The 25,038-nt window shown below is 43.8% G+C and overlaps 1 protein-coding gene across 1 annotated transcript; it reads left to right on the top strand.

Moving 5' to 3' along the window:
* LOC122229612 (serotransferrin-like) lies at positions 1-25,038 on the top strand. Its single transcript, XM_042954902.1, has 17 exons — positions 1-196; positions 2,221-2,393; positions 4,800-4,908; positions 5,713-5,889; positions 6,629-6,776; positions 7,632-7,687; positions 8,233-8,411; positions 9,128-9,305; positions 10,758-10,912; positions 12,271-12,361; positions 12,942-12,980; positions 14,675-14,833; positions 17,424-17,568; positions 18,727-18,791; positions 21,743-21,927; positions 23,125-23,314; positions 24,835-25,038. Exons 1-17 carry the CDS (start codon positions 154-156, stop codon positions 24,867-24,869), a joined length of 2,127 nt encoding a protein of 708 aa, XP_042810836.1. The 5' UTR covers positions 1-153; the 3' UTR covers positions 24,870-25,038.

Genomic DNA, 25,038 nt, shown 5'->3' with positions numbered 1-25,038 from the left:
GAGGGGTGATTGGGCAAGCGGGCTGTGCAAACATTGGAGGTCAAAGATTCTGCTTGGCCCGCGGTGCGGGGGATAAAGCCGTGCGGAGGGCTGGGAGGCTGCGCAGAAGCCCATAGGTCTGTCCTCGCTGCTCCAAGCCACAGACTCAGGAAGATGAGGCTTGCCGTCTGTGCCCTGCTGGCCTGCGCGGTCCTGGGTGAGTGCTGGCGCGGGGAAGGCCCACATAGTTGTCAGCCCAGGTGCTCTTTGTACCCCCCACTCCAACATACCACTCCCTGGGTTCCCTGAGCATTTCCTTCACTCTTCCCCACCACACCCCTGCACCTGCTTCAGGACTGCCTCGAGTTCCCCTCTGTGCCTCTGCTGCCTTTTCGTGTCCCGCTGTGCTTACTTGCTTCCATTCCTTGCTTTCCTCCTCCTCATTGTCCAGTAAAACTTACAGTATTAGAATACAACAAATTAGAGCACTTACATCATGGTTTATCAGATCCCTTCTATGAGGCTGCCTGAGTCGAGTCTGAACTGCTGAACATGGTATTCAAGACCTCTGGGATCTGACCCTGTCCTTAACCTTGGCAGTCTGATGTCCCACAGGTGCTCCTGGCACTGATGATGTCATGCTAAGAAGCAGGGCCACTGAAAGGTTTGGAGCATATCTGAAGCCAGGCTTCTTGTATTCTCACCAGTGAGAAGGGCAGTACAGCCCCAGCCTGAGAGGGTCAGGTGAGGGTAAATGAGGCCATGGATCCAGGCACTAGAACATCCTTGGTGTGGGGACTGCCAATGGATGGCCTCTGCCAATGCCCATCACCTCCTGAGATTGCTTGGTTCCCTTTGTCCTTTAACTTTCATCTGCCACTCCGGTGCGTTTGTTACACCTTTGGAGCCTCTGTGTTTAGTTATTTTATTTGTCTCTCCTGGAGAAGTTTACCATTGAGAATTGGCCCTGCATTACTTGCCTTTCCCCTGTGCACCCTCCCTTCCCCCCCACCAAAAGCACCTCATAGGACTGTGCAAGGTAAATGCAGGACTCAGGACAAATTCCTGCCTATGAGACTGCAGGTGGGACAGTTTAGAGAGGGTTTGCCACTGAATCTTGATGCCTCCTGTGACTTCTCATGGGCACAGGTAGGGTAAAGTGTGGTTGGGGCAGTAACTTCCCTGTGGCCCCTCTTTATGCATTCTGGAGAACCACTGCCCTCCCCCTTTCCTGCTTTGTGATTTGTGGATATTCATCAGCTTCCCTGAGTCAGCCTTCTGCTACTGATCCACAGAAAGTAGAGATGACAATGGGCTTTGGGAGTAGTGCAACCACATGATTTTAATAGCTACAGACATGGGTGGCTTTAGCTTCTTCTAATGGCAGCCCAAAAGACTGATGAAGATTGAAAGAGGGGTCATTGGAAACAGAGAGAACCACTAAAGATGTGGAGTTCTAGTTATTCCTGGAACAGAGGATGATAGAAAAGTATCATAGACAAATTCATTATCTCATTAATCATTTGCCCCTACCTACTGGTGAAACAGATGGAAAATAACTCAGAATGTCATCTTCTTTTGTTCCCTGGGTAGAGACCAAAGTCTGGAGACCTGGTATCTAGGCCAGTCTCAGCCACTAACAGGCTGGGTGACCTTGGCTAAAGCATCACTTTCTGAGCCCAGTTCCATCATCTTTAAAAGATGGTAATTCCTCGTTGTATGTAAGCGATGAGTCATGGGAATCTACTCCCGAAGCCAAGAGCACACTGTATACACTGTATGTTAGCTAACTTGACAATAAATTATATTAAAAACATAAATAAACACAAGATGCTAATTCCTACCTTGTTAGCTTCCCCAAATTGTAGTTTCAAGCCACTGCCTTCAAGTAGCTGAAAATGCCCTGTCACACCAATAAGGCTTATGTCCCGTGGCAGTCCCAGGATGGTGAGGCAAGGAGGCAGGGAGAACAGAGAGGAGTAGACAGTGGTCTCCACTTGAGAGCTGATGGTCAAGCCCACATCCCTCTGGCTAGCAGAGGGTGATTAGCAGGTGACTAGGAGGACTCTAGCGTTCCTTTATCTTGTCCCCAGCCTCAGAAGGCAGCAGAATCTGTGCCCTGGGGTGTTAATGGGAGGAGTGGGAGGAGGACAGGATAGAGGGGATGGAGCCTTCAAGACCCTTCAGAGGGTGCTGCTGTCTCTCCCACTAGCACAGGGACCTCTGGCCTCTTTCTCCTAGGGCTGTGTCTGGCTGTCTCCCCTGAGAAAACTGTGAGATGGTGCACTGTCTCAAATCATGAAGCCAGTAAGTGCTCCAGTTTCAGCGAAAATATGAAAACGGTCCTTGAGACTGGTCCCTTTGTCAGCTGTGTGAAGAAAACCTCCTACCTTGAGTGCATCAGGGCCATTTCGGTAAGTCACTGTTGCCTAAAAAGGAGTGGGAGAAAATCTGTACTTTCCTTTCTCTTCTGTTATTTTGGAACAACTCTTTACCCACAGGTAGGAGGCTGGTGTGTGTGACAGTCAACCTCCAATGCTAATAAAAGCACTTCAGAAAGGGAAATTGGAGTGCTCACTTTTAAGGGGTCTTGAAACAAAATCCAATGCTCTGAAAAGGGGGAAATTTTGAGGCACTAAGTTCTCTAAATTCAGGGGAAAAACAAGAATGTTTGCTATCAAAATTATTATATGACATTGTTTTGGAAGTTCTTGACATATCACGGGAAGTTGAACGATGCTCCCAGGGAAGAGAAATACAGTGCGAACTTCAGATGGTTGCTGAACCCTTTGTTTCTAGATTTTCCTCAAACTCTTCATTCCTTCATCTTTGTGCACATCTGAATGTGGGTCAGACCCTGTACTGGGCAATGGGGCTGCAGTGGTGAATTGAAACACACATGGTCATTAGTTTTGAGCTTACAGTACAGTCAGGAGAAAAGAAAAACATGCAACACATAGACTATAATTTCAAATTGTGTGATGTACAATGAAGGGAAAGAGTAGAATGCTCTGACAGAGACTTTCAGAAGAAACTTGTTTTGGCCTGAGTATCAAGGATAATCTCCCTGAGAGGGAAGCAATGAGCTGAGACCCTAAGGATGAGCATGGGTTAGCCTGCTTGCTGGGTGCCATGGGTAGAATACACCAAGTGGTGAACAACAATTTGTGCAAAGAGCCTGAGACAGGAGAGATGGGCTTTTTGAAGCTGCTGTAGGGAAGTCAGGATGACAGGAATAGAGCAAGCAGGAGACTAGAAGGAGTAATGAGATGGGAGATCAGCCAGATAGAGTATGATTCACTGAAGGAATCAATGATTTGATAAGAACAGCTGGTCTGCTGTGCGTGCGTGTTTTAATTGGATCTCAGTTGCAATCATGGTTTAATTCTAACCATTGAATTATGACATTTGTTCCATTTTAGTGCATGCATGCCCCTCTTTAAATGTTAATAACATAATATTATCCACAAACCTAACACAGGTTCTCAAAACTTCATCACTGCCAATAGCTTACTTCTAGGGCTGCTGTGTGGCAGTACTGGATTTTATGAGAATGGCCCCACTTAGTGTGGTATATCCCACTGACCTTACTTAAAACCACCGATGTGTTTCTCCATCCTGAGCAAACTGAATCCTAAAACTTTCTTACCTTTTATTTTCATTTTAAGATGTATATAGGCATGTATGAATCACGACACATTTTTGATTTGTGAAAAGTTTCCTAAACGTGACATTACTATGTGTTGTCTTCTCCTACTTGTTTTTTCCTCCTCGATATTATGCTAAGATTCACCCATATCATTGAATATAGCCATTGTTCATTCATTTTCAGAGCTCTACAATAGTCCATTATGTTAGTATACCACAATTTATTTTTTCTTTTCTGGTCATTAGGCATTTGGGCTATTTCCAGCTTTCTGTTATTCTAATCAGGGAATGACAAATATTTTTATATAAATCTCTTGGGACACAAGTATGAAGTTTCTCTTGAATATATATATATATATATATATATATATATATATATATATATGTATATATATATATATATATATGTGTGTGTGTGTGTGTGTATATATGTGTGTGTGTGTGTGTGTGTATAGGAGCAGACTTGCTGTGCCGTGAGATATGAATTTGACTTTTAAGACAATGTCAAATGTGTTTGATTTTTAAGCAAATTCAATGTTGTTTCTTTTTCTTTCTTTTTTCTTTTGGGGGTGTAGTTGACAATTAATGTGGTTATTTAAATTTCTACTCCCACCAGGAGTGTATGAGGGAATAATCCTATCATTCTTGGTGAATTTGGTATTTTATCATTATTCAATTATCCCTGGCAGTGCTTTTTGACTGAACTCTATTTTTTTAATATTAACATTCTACACCAACTTTCTTCTGCTTAGTAGTCTTCTTCTATAGCTTTTTGCATTCCTTTATTTTCAACTTTTTGTGTGCTTCTGTTTCAGGTACATCTTTTGAAAACTGTTTATTGCTGGCTTTTGTTTATTAATGCATTCTGACAATCTCATTTATTTTATGTGGTAAACTAGGCCACTAATAATTGTTATTACTGGTAAATATGGACTTATTTCTGCCATATTACTTTTGATTTCTTAGTTCAGCCTTTCCTCATTTTCTGATTTTTCCTTTTCTGTTTTCAAAAATTGAGTTCATACATGTGTGTTCATTTGTGTTGTTTCCCCTTTTTTCCACTTTATTTATATTCTTTCATGATTTCCTTAAATTCGTACTATACACTTTTAGTTTACCAAAAGTTTATCAGAAGTAAGGTCCTCATCAGGATCTGGTCTTATCCCTTTCAGACAAATGAAGCAGATGCTGTGACATTGGATGCAGGCTTGGTGTTCGAGGCGGGCCTCCACCCCTACAACCTAAAGCCTATAGTGGCAGAGTTCTATAAGTCACAAGATGGTAAGTTCTTCCTGAGGACCCAGGAGAGAGTTTGTTGCTCTTATTCTCTCCTGGTAGATGCTGAGTTTGTCTTGTTCAGGCAGGTAATGGGGATTAAAGATGGATGAGCATTCCCCATTGGGTATCAGTGGGGAATGAGAGGTCTTATCAGCTGCTGAAGACACAACTCAAGGCCTTTGGGGCTTTGGGATGGTTGAGGACTGGTGCTCCTGACACTGACATTCTGGGCCAGGAAATGTGCTCCCTGGAGAAACAGAGCAGGCTGTGTACAACCTGACCTGAACCACTGGGGTTGAGAGCTACACAGAGGAGCCCTCCAAGAACCATAGGTGCCACAAACAGGGGAGAGACCACACTGGAGCCTATGCTCAGAGCCCCAACAGCCTTGCATCTCTTCTGAGAGCAACCAGCTGTCCCTGGGCCTGTGTCAGGGGACAGGAAGTACTTAGAATGAATGTGGTCCCTGTGCCACAACTCCTGTTTCCTGGTGGGCTTGGGTTGGTAGGTATAGGCAGACAGACCCCCTGCAGGGCCATGGTAGGCAAAAATATTTGGGCCACATGTGTATGTGGCCTTCTTGCCCCTGTGTTTGCCTGGAGGGTTATTACAAATGTTCTCTCTGTGGTGCCTTCTTTCCCCTGCAAGTCAAGGCAGGTTTTCCTGATCTCTCTCTCTTTATGACCCAACCCAACAGAAATGTGCCCTGTGGATTCCCTTTTTCTACTAAGGAGCCCAGCAGCAAGGAGCAATATTTCCAACTGTTCCCCAGGCTAAAGGTCTTTCATTCACACTGTCCCTTTGCAGATAAAAAAACCCACTATTATGCTGTGGCTGTGGTGAAAAAGACCAGTGACTTCAATCTGGACCAGCTCCAAGGCAAGAAATCCTGCCACACAGGCCTTGGCAGGTCTGCTGGGTGGAACATCCCCATGGGCTTACTTTATTGGAAGTTGCCTGAGCCACGTGACTCTCTTCTGAGGGGTAAGTGGGCAAGAGGGTGAGTGCTATCAGGCAGGCCTACACAGGCCAAACTGGGGTTGCTCAGACATGATCCGGTGATCATGTGTGATGGGTTTTGGGGGTAGAGGTAGGAGGTATACCAACTTTAAGCTGGTCAGTTCTGCCACATCAGCAGTCCTTGGGAGGTGTCAGCTGTGTTTTTCTTCTCTGAGCTCTTAACATCCAACCAGCAGCTGTCCTGAGGAATGGAGGGGGAAGGGCATCAAGCCTGACAGAGGGCTTCAGTCAGGACCAAGTTTGCTCGGCCCTACTGTTCACTTCCCTGGGGTTCTTTCCTGTCTGTGGCTGGTGTGTTTCCCATTCTGCTGGAGCTTTTCTGGTGGCCATCTGTTGGCCGTGAACTTGGCCTGTACCTCTATATGGGGGTCTCCTATCTCTCAGATAGGATTCCTAGAGGAAACCTCTGAGATGTTCCAGTCTGACAGGCAGAGAGGGGAGCTGACAGCAACCTGAGACAGGCCTGGGTCAATGGCAGGCACAGGCCTAGTTCTTGGGGAGGGAAGTCGGAGGACAAAGGTTAACTTGTCCCTCTTGGAAAACCTTGATCTTGGTCAGTGAACACATATAATGGTGTGCTGGGACTGGGTGTACTGGTTTTCCTTTAGTCACTCTCTGTTCTCTCATGATCCGGGACTGGGAGCTGTAACTGCCTGTGGCCAGGGTGGCTCATGGCCTTTGTTACATGTCTTATGTTGAGCAGCAGCGTCCAATTTCTTCATGGGCAGCTGTGTTCCCTGTGTGGATCGGACCACCTTCCCCCAACTGTGTCAACTGTGTGTGGGAAAAGACACAGAAAAGTGTGCCTGCTCCAACCATGAACCATACTTCGGCTACTCAGGTGCCTTCAAGTGAGTGAGACCAGCTGCTGTTCTATGATGGCCAAAGTGTCCAATGTCCTTAGGCTGTGAGACCCTACCTGGCCCACAGCAGAGCCCAGCCTGCAAAGAGGTGTCCAGGAGGCCTAATTTCTTCACAGTGACTCAGTGATTCAGCTGGGACTCTCCTCCAGGCCAGGCCAGTGCATACGCCTTTCATGTGATATCTGACAGGGAAGCACCTCTCCTGGAGTCCCTTTCTATCTCCCCAGAGCTTTTGATTTCTTAGTCCAGCCCAATGAACTTAGTCTAGCCCAATGAACCTGCCCAATGTGTCCTCTCACTGGGCTAAGCAGAGCCTATGGGACAGGCACATCATTAGTGTCTGGACCATTCTTCTGTGACTGACCCTCTGTTTTCTATTGTAGTAGTGTCTCGTGTTCAATGCACTGGCCTCTCTCCTGTCTTCCCTCACTACCCCTGTGCAGACAGCTCAATGGCTGATTTTTTGCTACATCTTTTACCTTGGTTATATCCTAAAATTTGATAGACAGCCAAGGCCACATTTCCTCTCTTAGGAGACTTGATGTATTTATCTTCCATTTCAGAAATTTGAAAACTCTGTTCTATATTAAAATATTTTCAATGATTTTTTTTTTTGCTGCTTTGGGAAACATGATGAGGGATTTCTAGTTTCTATAAATTCATCCTCCCATCTTAGTGGCATATCAGTGCCCCATGGCGCTTCCTCAACTGTGGGTCTGCTCAGAGGCCTTCACCAGGCTCTGCCCTTGTCCCCAAGCTGGATGGTGTGATCAGACAGACCCTTAAGCCTGAGGAGAAGGGCCTACCCTGCAGTAATCCTTTTAATGTATTTCTTTCCCACAGGTGTCTGATGGATGACGCTGGGCAAGTGGCCTTTGTCAAGCACTGCACAGTACTGGGTAAGTGACAGGAGAAGAATTTGCATATCTCCTCCAGGCTGTGGGCTTTTTTTTTTTTTTTTTCTCCTTCTGCATTCCTCTTCATGGGCCATAGTTAGATATGAGCATACTGTGTTCCTCCTTTATCATTGCTTGGGCTTCTACTTGTGCAGAGTTGTGTACATATGGGGTCCTCACCTGGACTCCTGGGCCTCTTTCCATAATTCAACCTCCTGGACACAGGAACCCTTCTTGCCGGTCAATGTTGCCACAGCAAAGGATTGGGGGCTCATCTGGCTGACCTCGGCCTGAACTTGGCCCGCTGAGATGAGACCTGTTGTGGGTGTCAGGCAGTCACCCCTGCACTAGGCATCAGAAGCTTCCTTACCTGTGACTGGTTGTGGGATCTTATGTCAGTTCTCTTATGTGCTCTGGCTTTCATTTGCTCTAGGCATCTCAGCTTGTACATGTTATGATTTATTGGGATTGCAAGGGATAGGGACAGAGACTACAGCTCATGGCTCTGTCCTGGCTACAGTTGGCTCATCCAGGCTTTCTTCCCCCAGAGAACCTGCCAAACAAAGCTGACAGGGACCAGTATGAGCTGCTCTGCCGGGACAACTCCCGGAAGCCAGTGGATAAATATGAGGACTGCTACCTGGCCAGGGTTCCTTCCCACGCTGTTGTGGCCCGAAGTGTGGGGGGCAAGGAGGACTTGATCTGGGAGCTTCTCAACAAGGCCCAGGTACTGAATTCACTGTTCTCCCTCCTGCTTAGTGGTTCCTGATTGGATTTGGGGCATTTTCCTACATTCCCTTCTGGCCACTATGGAATTCCTTGTTTTCAGGACATAGTGGGAACTGTGCCACATATTATCCACTTGTGTGAAAGTGCCCAGCAGGGACTCAGGGTCACACGGGGTCTAGTCCTGCATTACTGCTTAATTCTATTTCTTTCTATCTAAACCAGGACTTCTAAGCCAAGGGCAAACACCCCCTCCCCCATAAGGCCTTCCATGACATCCCCAGAAGGAAATGATCTCTTTCCCAACGTCCCTCAGCCTGACTACAAGGGTGCTACACACACAGCCAGCTTTATTTCCTTAGAGCAGCAGAATCCCAGCACTGAGCCAACCTCCTCTCATCAAGCCATTCCATCTATCAAGAGTTTAAGTGGTAATCACACAGGGTCAGCCTCTGAAGGAGATCCATTTCTTATACTCAGTGAGCTGTCAACCCAGCCAGGGGGATAGGCCACAGAAACATGTTGCATGACTGTAAGAGGGCTGGGGGTGGGGAAGTTGCTGGGTGGGAAAGAGCAGGCCTGTCTGCCCTCTCTCCTGGAATCTTGAAAATTTCATCGTTTTAATTTCATTTTCTGGGGGGTTTGTTTTTCTTCAGTCTCCTTTTGCAGCATTCCTTGTTGCTGTAGCCATTTACTATTGTGTTTTACTATATACAGGAACATTATGGCAAAGACAAATCTACAGCCTTCCAGCTCTTCAGCTCAACTTTGGGGAAGGACCTACTGTTTAAGGACTCTGCCCAAGGGCTTTTAAGGATTCCCTCTAAAATGGACACCTGGCTGTACCTGGGATATGAGTATGTCACTGCTCTTCGGAATCTAAGGGAAGATATGCGTAAGTACTAGGGAAGGATCATGTGACCTTAGGAGCTAGGAAACCTGGTAAGGGCAGGGACCAGCAATAGACTCTTTCCAGGTACCAGAAGCCCACCCTGACATTTCTTTATCTGCCCAGCTTTGCCACCCAGTGTCAGACTGATGCTAAATGGTATCGGTCATCATGAGATGAGCCCGGATATCACCAAAAGGCATTGAAGGAAACTTATGCTTAAAATGATTTGGATTGATACGAGTATTATTTCCCTTGTATAAATCAGGGCCACCCTGCCTGCCCACTTTGTGAAACCAATTAGCCTGGCACAAAGTAAGGCAAAAAGAACAAAACTACTACAGACTTGTACATCTGCAGCCATATTATGATCAACATGTGCCATAATGAAGCTGGAGCTCTGGACGGGTTAATCCTGCTCCTGAACTTCCTTGGATCATTGTGGGGTTTGCTTGATCACTCTTTCATTCAACAGACATTTATTGATCATCTAGCCATAAACTGTGCTAGGTGCTGCGCATACAATGGTGAGACCAACATATATAAGATTCTGCTGCCATAAAACTTTCTCACACCAGTGGAGAAGACAAATAATGAATAGTCACTCTACTGAATGATTGATTACAAATGATAGATTTGCTCAAAAGAAGGGAAAACAAACACAACAGAACAAAATATCATGGTCTGATGAGACCATGAAAATAAAGAAAAATAGATCCTGGAGCTGTGGGAAAGCTTCCCCGAGGAAGTGACTTGAACTGAACTTGAAAATTGAATAGATGTCCATTTATTCAGCAGACATTTATTGCACTGACCACAAGCCAGGCACCGCCTTTGAATAGTGAGGGTGCCTTGGAGAATAAGACAGGCATAGCCCTTGCCCTGGCTGAGCTTATGTTTTCCTGCAGGGAACAGATAATAAACAATGAACAAATAAATAAGAACAACTCAGGATGTGCCTGTGTAGCTCAGTCAGTTAAGTGTCTGATTCTTGATTTTGGCTCAGGTCCTGATCTCATGGTCATGAGATCAAGCCCCACATTGGGCTTGGTGCTAACAGCATGGAGCCTGCTTGGGATTCTCCCTCTGTCTCTCTAAATAAATAAATAAATAAATAAATAAATAACTTAAAAAAATAAAGTATTAAAAAAAAAAGGAACAACTCAGGTAGTTAAGTGCTATTTCAAAAAGAAGAAAAAAAAAAACAGGAAGAGCCTGACTGAAGTGATAGAGGGGTTGTGAGTGAAGTTGGCTTCTTAGAAGAAATTATCGTCTAAATGATACAACAAAGAGATTGTTACTGCCTTTGTTTTCTAAGGCTATTAATTCCTTGAATGGGATCTGTTTGTGTATTGCTGGCAAAATCCCAGCACTTTCATGAAGACAGTTAGCAGTATTTGTAGCCAGCAGGAACTTCTGAGGCCTCATCTAAATCTGGTTCTCTTCTTTATGCCCTAGGCTCTGATACCTCAAAGGATGAATGCAAGAAGGTGAAATGGTGTGCAATAAGTCACCATGAGAAGGCCAAGTGTGATATGTGGAGTGTAAATAGCGTAGGGAAAATAGAGTGTGAAACAGCCGAGTCCACCGAAGACTGTATTGCCATGATCGCGGTATGTCATTGCTGCCCCCACAGGGCAGCATCTCTACCACGGCTCTCTGCCTGTTCCTAAGGCTGAGTGAGTGTTCTTAGGAACGATATAAAAACCTGCGTTCCCAGGAACCTTGCCCTCATGTGTGGGAGCCCAGCCCCACAGAAGCTTCAGTACTTTTGATTTTATGGATCTGAAGGGCTCCTTAGGGTTCTGTTTCCTCCTGGTGTTAGTACACAGTGGAGGGCACTCTGAGCTGTGTCCACTTATGGGAGGCTGGACCATGGTGTGGTATGCCTGAGACCCATGGTGTGCCATGACAAGTGTGACAGGGCTGTGCTGATTGTGCAAGCAGGCAGAAGTTTAGCTTTGTTGATCACAAGAGCATCCCATGTCTGCTTTTGGAATTTTGAAAATCCTGAATGGTACAAAAAAGAAAATGAGAAGTACTTATAATCTTCTAACTCAGAGAAAATCCTGTTAAATGGGATCATATCATATTCACAATTCACTACACTTTCTTCTGATATCTAGTTAGCTTTTCCTATGTCACAAATCATTTTTTAGAAAACATGATCTTTTAATGTTGTAATCTATTTCATAGTGTGGATATGATGTAGTTTACTTAGCCATTTATCCATATTATCTATAATAGCATTTAGTTTCTGTCTTTTTGCTGTTATGAATTATACTTGCATGTTTTACATTTTATGAATCATACATTTCACTGAGATAGTTTCCCATATATTTAATTACTCCTTTAGGGTATATTTTGAAAAAGTATATTTCCAGGCCCAATGGAAAGCTTGGCAATCTTGTGGAATTTAAGCATCTCTATAATTCAGGACTTATAAACCTGACAATTAGGTCATTCAAGAATATTTTACTCATTCAGTAACACTTTGACTACACCAAGCACTGAAAGAGAATGCAACCTCATGGCCATGATTCAGGGCCGGAGCCCCATCAGGAGGCATTCTATGCCACAGACATGGCCTTGTGTCCCTGATGCCACTCATCTGTCTTACAAATAAGAACTTTGGTTTCCAGAAAGTTATTGTAGAAATGTCTGTAGGACAGTGCATCCTTATGAGAGGATAGGAGGACTCAATGTGGGTCTTTGCTCCTGGAAAAGCTAAGCAAGGCACCCCAAAATAATCATCAGTTCATCATGCTTTGGGTGAAAATCAGAGTACGTTTTATTTTCTGTGCTGGGTGTTCCTGACTGATAGATCCTCTGGGGGTCTGGTATAAGTACCTGCTATCTCCTGGGGCCTTCGTGGCCTGTACTGGGAAGGCTGCTTCAAGGAAACAGCTGGAAGGACAGGTAGGACAGGAGATAGCCTCGTCACCTGCTTTAATGTGCTGTGTCTTTGCAGAAAGGAGAGGCTGATGCCATGAGCTTGGATGGAGGCTTCATCTACATAGCAGGCCAGTGTGGTCTAGTGCCTGTCCTGGCAGAGAACTACAGTAAGTGTAGGGAGTGTCTCTCAGTGTTTTATTTCCTTTGGGCCAGTGAGAAGAGATGGGAAAATCATAGCCTGATTCACACCGCATTGGCCATAAAGCTCTTGCTTACTGAGCACCTCCTGCTTCCTAGGCTCTGGGCTCCCCCCTCATCTCTAATCCCCACAGTCATGGCAAAGGACAGAATCTTCTATCATACTTTCCACCAGAGGGATAGGAAGCTTGGCACTGGGAAGTTCCAGCTAAAAGTGACCTCTCTGCAGAGGACAGCTGGGATTCCTGGAAGGTCTTCTTGCTTCCCCAAATCACTTCTCCTGTAGTCCCAGTGCAGGGACTCAAGTATAGCCGGAGGACTGTGGCCACAGGTCAAAACAGAGCAGGAAACTTGAAATGCACAATTTTTGGCTAACTTCCAGAGGCCAGTGAGTGAAAGTGAACTTGAATCATCCAGACAGCCTGGACTGTTTGGGAATGTGGTAACATATAGATTGTTTTCCTGGCTCTTTTTATTCTGAGCTGCACATAGAAATGGCATGACTTTCAATGAATAAATGTTTAATGATTTTTTCATTTTTTCCTCCAGAAACTAAAGACCCTGAGTGTAGCAAGAAGCCAGAGAAAGGTGAGTTGGGATTGGTACCTCAGGAGTTTCATTCTTATTACTTTGGGGAAAGGGTAAGGTATATTTAAATTCAAATCAGAAGTAGGTAAGGCAATAGAAGAGACCAATTTTTAGAGTACAAAAGAACCCTAGAAGGATGATAATTGATAATGATGGTTACTCTTTTAGACTTGCCATGACTTGCATGCAGGATTTCTCATTTAATCCTATTAAGTGGGTACTGTCATCCTTTAAGGATGCCATAAGAGAACCAACAGCTCATGAGGTTACAAGTTGTCTAGGCTCCTATATCCAGCAAGCAAATTTACACCCTCCTCACCACTCCCAACTCTTTGTATTACATGAGGCCTGGACAGTTTTAGATGAGAGTTAGCACCAGGAGTCTTGCTCATATGTGCCTGGCAGGCCTGAGCAGAGTGGCTCACACGGGCATATGTCTAGGAGCATGAAATTACCCAGTCTCCCAGCCAGGCTGGGCCCAGGAACTCAGGCCGGTTCGGCTCTCAGTTAATGCTCTGGTGGGGATGGGTCTAGAAAGATGGGATAGGAACAAGACTGGAAATCTTGTCAAGGTGATCACTGGGTCCCAGAGCTCTGGTGCTCAGATCTCTCCAGCCATTTTCCAGACATTAGTGTGCAACTTTGTCCTTGTGACCTCCCCTGTTACAACCTCCCAGCCTCTCCCCCTCATTCTAGGAGCCAGACTCTTTAGCTGAAAATAGAAAGACCTGGTCTTACTCCACAGATAAGGCTTCTCTGTTTTCTGGTGTGAACAGTTGACTGAATTAACTAAATTGGAAGGTTGAAATCATGGGTTGATATTCTATTCACAGTTTTAGGAGTAGCCTGTATTTCCTGCTACAGATGGTAGTTGACTTGATTTTGAATTTCTACTTCACATATTTATTTTGGTGCAAACCTGTATTCTCCTCATGGCCAGAATATTCCCTGTAGTTTATTTGGTCATTAACTACTCTTTCCTAATTGTGACTGTATAAAATGTAAGAGTCACATGTGCTTTTCAGTATCCATTCCTCTGATACCCCACAGTGGAAGGTGAGTTGCTGGTTTATAACTTTACTAGTTTTATGCATTTAGGGAAGACTGGTATACCAACCGTTGCTCTGATGATGATCTTTTCTTACTATTTTGTTTTTTAAGTTCAGAATAATCTCCATCTGACAGAATGACTGGTACTTCCTCTCAGTCTTGCTTTTTTGTTTTTTTAAATTAATTTATTTATTTTGAGAGAGAGAGAGAGAGAGATCATGGGGGGGGGGGGCAAAAAGAGAGAGAGGAAGAGAGAGAGAATCCCAAGTAGGCCCTGCACTGTGAGCACAGAGCCTGACACAGGGCTCAAACTCACGAACCTTGAGATCATGACCTGGGCCAAAATCAAGAGTCAGACACTTAAACGACTGAGCCACCCAGGCACCCCACGTTTTGTTTTTATAAGTAGGCTCCATGCCCAGCGTGGGGTTTGAACTCATAACCCTGAGATCAAGAGTTGCATTCTCTACTGAGCACGCCAGGTGCTACATCTCAGTCAGTTATTGGGAAGACCCTTTCAAAGGCAGAAGGAATGATTGGGGATAATTTTGTTTCCATAGGGAAATGGCAGGTTTTGATTGTAGATAGATACTCTGGAAGGCCCGGGGTTGTTAATACTTTCTTTTTTTGTGTCTTTCCTGTAGGGTATCTTGCTGTGGCTGTGGTTAAAAAATCAGCAGATGCATCCCTCACCTGGAACAATCTGAAAGGCAGGAAGTCCTGCCACACTGCAGTAGATAGAACTGCTGGCTGGAACATCCCCATGGGCCTGCTCTACAACAGGATCAACAGCTGTGAATTCGGTAAGTGAATCCTGGGAGGGTGCTGTGATCAGAGCCAGGCTGGAAAGAGGTATTCTGGAAAAAAGTGGTATGGTGCAAAATGCTGTGGCCCTGGTTTTATAATAGTAAAATTTGGTTAAAATGAACCTCAAGGAGATACCTAAAAGGGTTACTAGGGCTGGGGAGCTAAATAAGACTGGTTCTTTTTGGTTGCACATATGGCTTGAGTAAACATATGTTTACTTCTCTCTTTCATTTAAAAAAAAAAAAAAGAGGTAAGCAGTCCATGGCTGGCTGATATGGTCACTAGAAGCCCAGGCTCCTCTCTTTCTGTTCCACCATTGTGAGCACGGGGCCTCTGTCTTCAAGGTCAACAATGGTAGCCATCACATCCATGATTCAGGCAGCCTCAAGGAGCAAGGAATAAAGGGAGCTTGAAGTGTAATGCCACCTGCTGTCGCTTTATTAAAGGAGCTACCCAGGAAATCTAAATCAATTACTTCAAGTAACTTCTTACTGTTCAAAACTCAGGCACACAGTCACTCTTAGCTGTAACAGAGGTTCGAGAATGTCCTCTTTTATTTGGGCATGTTCTGTCCCAAATAAAACTAGAACTTTGTTCAAAAATTAAAAATAGAACTACTATATGATCTAGCAATTTCACTTTTGGGTATTTGTCCAAAGGAAAACACTAACTCAAAAAATTATATACATCTCCACGTTCATTGCAGCAGTATTTATAACAGCCAAGATATGGAAACAGCCTAAGTGTCCACTGAAGAACGAATAAAATTTGAGATACACACACACACACACACACACAAAACACTTTTATTCAACCGTGAGAAAGGAAGAAATCTCGCCATTTGCAACAACATGGATGGAACTTGAAGTTGTTACACTAAGTGAAGTATTTTAGGTAGAGAAAGACAAATACTGCATAATCTCACTTATATGTGGAATCTAAAAAAAAACCCCAAGCTCATGGATATGGAAAACAGATTGATAGTTGCTAAAGGTGGGGGGTGGGGCAATGGGCAAAATGGGTGAAGGGGCAAAAGATACAAGCTTGTAGGTATAAACTAAATAAATCCTGGGAATGTAATGTACAGCATGGGGACTATAGTTAATAAAACTGTATTGCATTTTTCCAAGTTGTTAAGAAAGCAGATCTTAAAAGTTCTCATTACAAGAAAAAAATTTTGTGACAACATACGGTGATGGATGTTAACTAGACTCATTGTGGGAATCATTTTGCAATGTATTGCTATAGCGAATCATGTTGCACACCTGAAACTAATGTAATGTTACATGTCATCTATCTCCCAATAAAAAACAATGGAGAAAAAATTAAAAGAAAAAAACCCAACTAGATCTTTGTTACTAAGGAATAAGGGGAAATGACTGTTGGGTGGACAGTACAATCCCTGCCACTGGGCTTTCTAGGTAATGTGAATGTGTGGAATCCTTGGATCTCTTTAAGGTCTTGGCAATCTCACTGAGGGGCTGCCCAGCTCTTAGGCCCTTTCAAAGCAGTGAAAACCAGTTTATTCTCTGTGTCCACTGAATATCTTCAGGTATGAGTTTAGTTCTACCCCTGAAAAATGTATATGTAAGTTAACCATAGACAAATAGTTTCTAAAGGTTATTTACATCAACTTTCTGAGTACTTCCTCCTTGACACCTCCAAATATGTGCAACTGCTTTAAAAGGAGAGGCCTCTGGGGCACCTGGGTGGCTCAGTCAGTTAAGCATCCGACTTTGGCTCAGGTCATAGTCTTGTGGTCCGTGAGTTCGAGCCTGGCATCGGGCTCTGTGCTGACAGCTCACAGCCTGGAGCCTGTTTCAGATTCTGTGTCTCCCTCTCTCTCTGACCCTCCCCCGTTCACGCTCTGTCTCTCTCTGTCTCAAAAATAAATAAACGTTAAAAAAATTTTTTTAAATAAAAATAAAAATAAAGGAGAGGCCTCTGAAGACAGTTATGAACCAGACAAGTCCTGTGTGTAGGGACCGGGGATATTTCTGCACTGGGGTGTTCTCTGACAGCAGTTTGAGAGGAGGCAAAGTATGGCTGGGGTGATACCCAGAAAGCTTGGGCTCCCCACCAGCAAGGGCACTACCTCTGCTCTTCTGAACTTCCTGGCAGTTTCACAGCCATCAGAGAGCAGCTGAGCTGTGAGTAAAACCCCCAAGCTCTTAATTGAGTTTGGAGTTCTAAGTTCTATTAAAGTCTCTTCTAAAAAATAGCAATGGAAGGAAAATCCTGAAAACAAGTGGCACATGCTCAGGGAGTGAGACCTTCAATTTTATCACTTTTATGTCAATTTTCATGTCATTTCCTTCTCTTCTCTCTTTAGATAAATGATGACACTATCCAGGTACCCATGGAATCCTCTCTACCTGACTTGTAATGCTCTGCTGACATCTATTCCCAGCCTCAATTAAGTTTTCTTTTAAAGCCTGGACCCTGGCAGGTCCTGACTTGGTGGTGGGTCACAGAATGAATATGTTCCACTTATCCTGGGCCATACACACCTGTTATGTGTTAGATGAAAGCTACTCATATTGACTCAGTTAGGAAGAGCTGACTTTCTCTTGTCCTTCTACACAGATAAAATTTTCAAACAGAGCTGTGCCCCTGGATCTATGCGAAATTCCAGTCTCTGTGCTCTGTGTGTTGGCTCGGCAAAAACTCCAGGAAAGGAGTGTATTCCCAATAGCCATGAGAGATACTATGGTTACACGGGGGCTTTCAGGTGAGTCTTTTAATCCTGACACAAATATAATGATAAACCCAGCCCTGACAAGATTGTTTTTTAGGAACTAAAGTGAGATTATTATGTTCCTGGCCTGTTAGTCTTGCATGTATTAGGGTGCCCCATTTAGCAACTGTATTAGAACCCTGTGTGAAGGAGCATCCAAGTGCCTCCAGGACACTATCTCTAGACCTGGCTCTCATAGCAAAGACTGACAGTACAATGCAGATTAGAAGTTCTCAACAGGGGGGCGCTTTTCCCCTCAGGGGAAATTTGGCAGTGTCTGGAGATGTTTTTGATGATCAAATGGTGTTGAGGGAGGGTGCTACTGGCATCTAATTGGTAGAGGCTGCTAAACATCTTACACACACAGGAAAGCATCCTACAACAAAGAATTGTTTGGCTCAAGATGTCACAATTGCCAAGGTGAGGAAACACTGCCAGAGTTGAATACAGGAGTCAGGAGTCTGGTTCATGCTTTTCTAGGCACCTCTGGGGAACCTATGGCCATATTCACCTGGCAATACACAAAAGTAACCTGCAGGACTTCTACATTCCCAACTGCCAAGTCTATTTCATGGGGTAGTTGTTACTTATACAAAGATGCCTATGCACCTTTTGACCTTATTGCTTTTTAACTGTCTTATGATTCAGCCTTGTGTTAGTAGTTCATGAGTCCATCATCTGCACAATGATGGTGGTATTCTAACTGAACTTCTCAGTAGTGAAGGAGAAAAGAAAGGTTATCCTAATTCTCCAGTTAGAACCACCTGGTGAGTTAGTGTAAATACAATTCACAGTCCACAGATTCCCAATTTTTACAAAGTAGAGTGTGAGTAAGAAATCACCGTATTGGGACACTGCCCCTCTAATATCTCTATTGATGCTAGGGAAATGCTATAGCTCTATTGAAGAAACTATGCCATAACTTAGCATTTAGTGTATGGAATTGAGATTAGATAACCACAAAGCTAATTGGAGGTTTTGTTTTCTTTTCTTTATTACTTACATTAGTAATCTGTAAGATTAGTGATAGAATGGGAGTCACAATTGCTGACATCAGATGGCTAGCCCTGGATCTATCAGGTGGCCCTCCTGAATGACAGATGTTGTCTCTCTGACCTTCTCTCTTCTCTCTCTCTGTCTGGCACTCTGCAGGTGTCTGGTTGAGAAGGGAGATGTGGCCTTTGTGAAAGACCAGACTGTCATGGAGAACACTGGGGGTATGTTCACATGCTCCTCTGTCCCCACAAATTGGGGTTTCTGGGTTCACTTATGGTCAGGATGCCTTTGTGGATGTGTATGTGCTCTGTTAGACTCCAGAGCTCTGACCCTTGACCTGTTTTTTTCAGTGGAGAGAGAAGTGTTCACCTGGGTAGGCAGAATGGTAAGGACCATGAGGTTCTTCTAGTGGCCCTGAATTGGTGCAGGCATTGCCTTTCCCCTAAATACTTCAGTGCACACTTTGTAGGAATGAGGACATTTTCTTATATGTCTACATTATAATTACTGAGATCAGGAAATTGATATTAACATGCATTTAATATTTACCATGTTCACAGCCCATACTAAGATTTTGTGAATTGTCCCCAAAAGGTCCTTTTTAACTATTTCCTATGTTTCTGGGTCCAATATATATATTCCAAATATATTCTAGGTCCACTGAAAAAAACCTAGAGACAATAGTACACCAGAGGGAATGAACACCAAGATCTTTACTTCTAGAACCATTCTCCAATAGCAGGAGCCAGGGACACTTGGAAAAATAGCTGATTCTAGGGCTAGGGCAGGAAAAATATAAGGTGAGCCTGGAACATCATGGTGAAAATTTTGGGATATATCAAAATATACAGGAGCCATTTTTAATGATCCCCACTGGCCAAATCTGGGACATTTTGAGCACTAGAAGAAATAATAATGGTAGTAAGATAATGACTTGTTCAATAAAATGGGAATATGGGATAATAATATCCTGATTAAGCAAATGAGGATAAAAGGAAACATCTTCCTTATTGTGGAACAAGAATAAATGGAGGAATACTGTAATTATACAGTTAAAAAAAACTATCATTTGGCAAACAATATAGTAATAATTGTTTCAAACAAGAATCATCAATGGGTACTAAAACTAATGGGTGAATATTAGATGCCGTGACATTAAAAAACCTAACAAAAATTTTTTTAAAGTTAGTAAGAATGAGCACTCCACCTGCCCCCTCCTATCACTAACTGCTTAGAGAACCTGCTACAGTGCAGGTAAGTATTACCTTGCTTCCTTTCTCATGTCCCTTCACCCAATCCCAGATCATCCCAGCAACTCATCTAGAATGAACTAGCTTATCACCAACTCCTCTGAGAATCCTTCCAAGATGGCATGCCCCCATCCCACAACAGAATCTTCCATCCATATGACTAGTACATTGGGTTCATCTCATTCTGTAATAAACTGTGGCTACAGAAACTCTTTGAGCTCTTTTTTCCTTCTTTTATACCCCAACTATGGTAAGTGGCACACAGAAGTTGCTAAGTACTTACTTGAAGGACTACTGTGTTGGCTAATTTTTCTTTCTTTTCTCCTATGACTGTTGCTTTTTCCTTTAAAGGCTGCCCTTTTTCCTATGACTTGAGTTTTACCCCTAGATTGGTTCTTTGTTACCCCTTGATTTTTAAATTTTTTTTCTTTGGTACTGTTCTGAGTGGGGTTTCTCTCTCTAGCTCTCACCTCTGCACCCTGCAATGACTCCAAAATCCTTACCCCCTGAGGAGAAGGTAGAGCAGAGGCCTCAACTGCCTTCTAAATAACACTCTGGAGTCTCTATTTGCCATGTGGTCATTTTTATATACAAAGTTCACTGGCACTGCAACCTCAACCGCTATGAGTCCAAACTTCTACTATTTCTTTCAAAATCCACTCCTCTTCTTAGCTTCTATCCCTTTTGAGGCCTTTATCGTCTGCCCTGACAGTTGGGCCTAGGTTAGTCTCCCAGTCAGTATGTATAACACAGGTTACACACCTAAAACCATGTCTCCTCCAGCCATCTCTCCCTAATGAATATGTTCTCACCAAGATGGTTCTCCGCTCATACAGCATTTAGAAATATAAATAGAAAATGTTACTATCTGCATTCGGAATTGTTGCTTTTGGTTTATGTGCTATTTTCCCGCTCCAATAAGACTGTATCTGACAGAGGGCGGACAACATAGTATTGAATAAATGCTTAAATTATGAAGTAGAACAGAATTGGTTTGGAGAGAATGATGGTGGGTTTCATTTGGAGGGAGCTGAGTTGAAGGGAATGGTAAGAAAGGGCAGGATAAATGTTAGAAGGTGAGCAAAGATGTGTGCAGTTACTCATGGGAGAGACACAGGCAATTTGGAGTTTTCTATTAAAACTGTAAGTCTATATTTGGGGAGGGTAGGAAAAGAGGTATTTTTACTTTATAAATAATACACAGCTTTATGGTAGCTAATTCATGCATTAGTTGTTCAATTAAATAAAATTAAATCAAAATTAAATTAAGAAAAAGATTGCAACGCTGCCTTTTAGATGAGAAGTAAAAACTAGGAAAATATATTTGAGAAGTGCCTCAGGAGGAAGGAAACCTTGAAAATGGGTGAGATTTTCTTTTTTTTTCAGGGAAATTACAGAAACAATGAAGAAGCTGAGAATAGGATATGGACCTGTACGCACAGAAGCATGTGTGCATTTATTTTCATGTAGAACCAGTATGAGCACATCAGATTTAGAACACTGGTCCAGCTTGCAAAATGGCCCCAGGGGAAGTTCTTTTGCTTGCTGATGCCAGATTGTATTGCACAGAGAGCCACGTTCTTCCTGTGCTAGAGCAAGAAGTCCAGATGCTTTGGAATTTAGTAGAAATGAAGATGTTTTTGAACATCATTCACAGATATATTTCACTTTCTCCTGGTTGGGTGGGACAGGTTGGAAGGGATGGTCACTAGGAATTCTTGGTTGAGTGTTGAATCTGTTGAATCAGACTTATATACATGTGAGTGTCTCTTCCTCTCCACATCACTGTGACCCCAGTGTGTGCACTTCTGCTGGCCAATGGCTCTAGGTCCTTCACATGTCAGTGGGTTGGTTATGTGCCCTCAGTGAAGGTGCCTAACCAAAGCTATCAGCTGTGGCTGACCCACCTTCTCTGTCCCCAGGAAATAACACTGAAGAATGGGCTAAGGATCTGAAGATGGAAGACTTTATGCTGCTGTGTCCTGATGGCAGCAGGAAGAATGTGACAGAGGCTGAAAAATGCTTCCTAGCCCATGCCCCGAATCACGCTGTGGTCTCACGGAAAGATATGGTAGCTTGTGTTAGCAAAACATTACTTGAGCAGCAGGTATGGACAAGCCAGGGCCTGCCATTTTTTCTTCCTGGTGTGTGTGGATTATTTGGGGGAGTTCAGTGTTAAGCACAGCCCTCACTCCAGCATTCTCTTTCTGGAAACTAGAATTGGGAGGCTGTCACTTGTGGAACTGGATCTCCCAGGCCCAGGTCTGCTTATATCTCCAGGTCACTGGAGATTAGTTCCCACGTGATCCACTGGCTCTGGGGTCCATGCATCTGCTTTCTTGCTCACCCTTGACCTTGCTCTATGGTACCGTCATTTTCTCCTTGTATCCTTTTTGAAAATGAAGGAGAGTAATCCTGTGTCCTAGCCTTCACTGATATAAGTCATGAAATGTGAACTGTATTTCTCTTGTTTAGAGAGACTGAGAACCACTCCAACAGCCAGAAACACAGGACCTCTATCCTCAGGCAGCTTGTCCTCTGGGGAGAACAAGCAACCCAGGGCCAGCCTTGTTGTGAGGGGGAGGGGGAAGAGGCTGCCTGAGTATTCTAATCCTGAGAGTCCTCTACCCACACACACCACTTTCTCCTCAACAATAGCTTCCTGCCTGCCATTAGTTTTCTTTAAAAAAAAAAAATTAAGATAGCATATTCTCGTGAGCCCTCTTAAGGTAAATGATAATAATAATTAGCATTTAATGAACATTTCTTAGGTGCTAGATGGAATGTTAAACTTTTTGTAATCATCATTTCACTTATAATCCTACAAGGCCTAGAGTTAAGCCTCTTGCCCAAGATGGGATCAAAGATGCAGTCAAACATGAAATTTAACAACTCCCTATACCACCCCTTGTTGTGCTCCGTTTACTATCTTCTTTGATAGTAATACTTGGAAGGAACATGTTTCTGTCCTCTCATTTCCTGGAAGCAGTCTCCAAGGCCATAGCCAATGAAGTGGGGAAGAGAGATCAGGGAAGTCAGGAGTGACTAGGTGGGTGGGAGGGACTTTCCAGAGGTGAGACTAGGATGCACCCCATAAAGGACATGGGGTCTCATGAAAGCATGAAGCTGGGGCCAAAAATGGGTCAACGCCAGGCGAGACATATGGAAACATCCTGAGGCATCCTCTGCAGCTTCCCTTGCTTCCCCAGGGCTGGTTTCCAGCTTTCATCCCCCTGAAACCAATCCTTGTATTCTCAGCTATTCACTGCCACAGACCCTCATGTGTTTTCCCTCTATCTGACAGGAGTTGTTTGGAAAAACTGAAAATGACTGCTCGAGCCAGTTCTGTATGTTCCACTCAGACACCAAGGACCTTCTGTTCAAGGATGACACAACATGTTTGGCCAAACTTCCGGAAGGCACAACATATAAATCTTACTTAGGACCAGAGTATATCACAGCTGTTGCTAACCTGAGACAGTGCTCCACCTCAAGTGAGTAAGAGAAACAGCATGGGGAAAGATGCCAAGCAAACATGGGTGGGGTTCTAGGTGGAGAGTAGAAAAGGAGGAGTGGGCTGTGGCCCTCTGGGGATGACCAATAGACAAGACGAGATGATGAGAGAACACCGTAATCCCAGTGCGTGTGAAAGGCTTCTTGTATGGGCAGATGGTAAGGTGGACACAGGCTCAGGGCACTAAGGTAATGAACTGCCCAGACATGAAGAATTCCATGTTATTACTAGGGAAAGGAAGAGGTTGTATGTACCCAATGCTCATTGCTCTGCAGTAAACTCCTTTTTTAAAATTAAAAAAAAAAGTTTATTTATTGATTTTGAGTAAGTGAGTGAGAGAGACAGAGAGAGAGAGAGAGAATCCCAAGCAGGATCCACATGCTGAGCCTGACACAAGGCTTGATCTCACGACTGTGAGATCATGACCTGAGCCAAAATCAAGAGTGGGATGCTTAACTGACTGAGCCATTCAGGCACCCCTACTAAACTCCTTTTTATATAGAGCTGAACTGTCCAATATAGCAGCCTCCAATTATTTATGGCTATTTAAATTTAAATTAATTAAAATTAAACAAAGTTAAAAATTTAGTTCCTCAGCTACACCAGCCACAATTCAAGCAGTCAGTAGCTACATGTAGCAACAGACAGGTGAGCAAACAGAATATTTCCATCATCACAGAAAGTTCCCTTACACAGCACTGCTTTTGAGAGCTTGAACAATGACAATTTTTATAATTATAAAGTTGCTATACCTACTGCTCATTGAGAACACCAGTTTTCTAAGCCTCAAAATAACAATAAAACACACCTTTGCACTTTAACTATGCTGGACATCATTGAATCCCTTGAAATCATTTGGAAGAGGTGAGAGAATAACATGTGGATGGAGGGAGGTTATTCTTTAACTCCTGTGTGCATATAAGTGAGCCATGGTCCTTAAAATACTGATTCACAGGCTGTGGGGATACTGATTCAGCAAGTCTGTGCCAGCGTCCCATAGTTCCAACGTAAGGAACACGTTTACCCACAGCCACCGTTGTGAGCACCCAGGTTACATTTACCTAACCTATATCCTCCAGAAGGGGACAAAGTCTCGGTCTGCTATTCTTTGCTCCTTCTCCAGCCCCTAGCTTGGAAACTGGCATGTTCCAGGTACTTGTTATTAGTTCCTCACCTGACTAAGGAGGCCAGAGAGGACAGTCCCACCAGGCTCCTTCCAGCTACATGGATTTAGGTGTAGGAAACATGCCTATAAGACACAAGGTGGGGGATGATACAGGGCAGGGAACCCATGTTACCATCCTTGGTGCACAGTACTGCCCAGAAAGATACAGGAGCTGGGTGGGCAAGTGGAGAAGGCCACTGAGAGAATGGCCTAGTCCACCTGTAGACCCCTAGTGGGTCTGAGTGCTTTTGTCTCTGATTTAACTGCTCATTCACTCAACAAAAAATAAACATAAGTAGATTTTGACTGACCTACCTCTCTTCTCTGCTCCACAGAACTCCTGGATGCCTGTACTTTCCACAAAGATTAAAATTCAAGAGGTGGAGCCACACCAGATGGAGATGGGAGCTCATGTGACCCATAAGCTTCCCTTTAGGTCTAGCTAGCCTGAGTGGTTTGTTTGGCTTCACAGTTTGGCAGTGGTGTCTCTGCAGAACATAAAATAAAAATTATTATGGTGTTATCTTTTAAAAACTTCA

The sequence above is a fragment of the Panthera leo genome, chromosome C2 (assembly GCF_018350215.1).
Source record: "Panthera leo isolate Ple1 chromosome C2, P.leo_Ple1_pat1.1, whole genome shotgun sequence".
NCBI lineage: Eukaryota > Metazoa > Chordata > Mammalia > Carnivora > Felidae > Panthera > Panthera leo.
The sequence above is the reverse complement of the archived record's forward strand: the minus strand, read 5'-3'. Positions and strand labels throughout refer to the sequence as shown.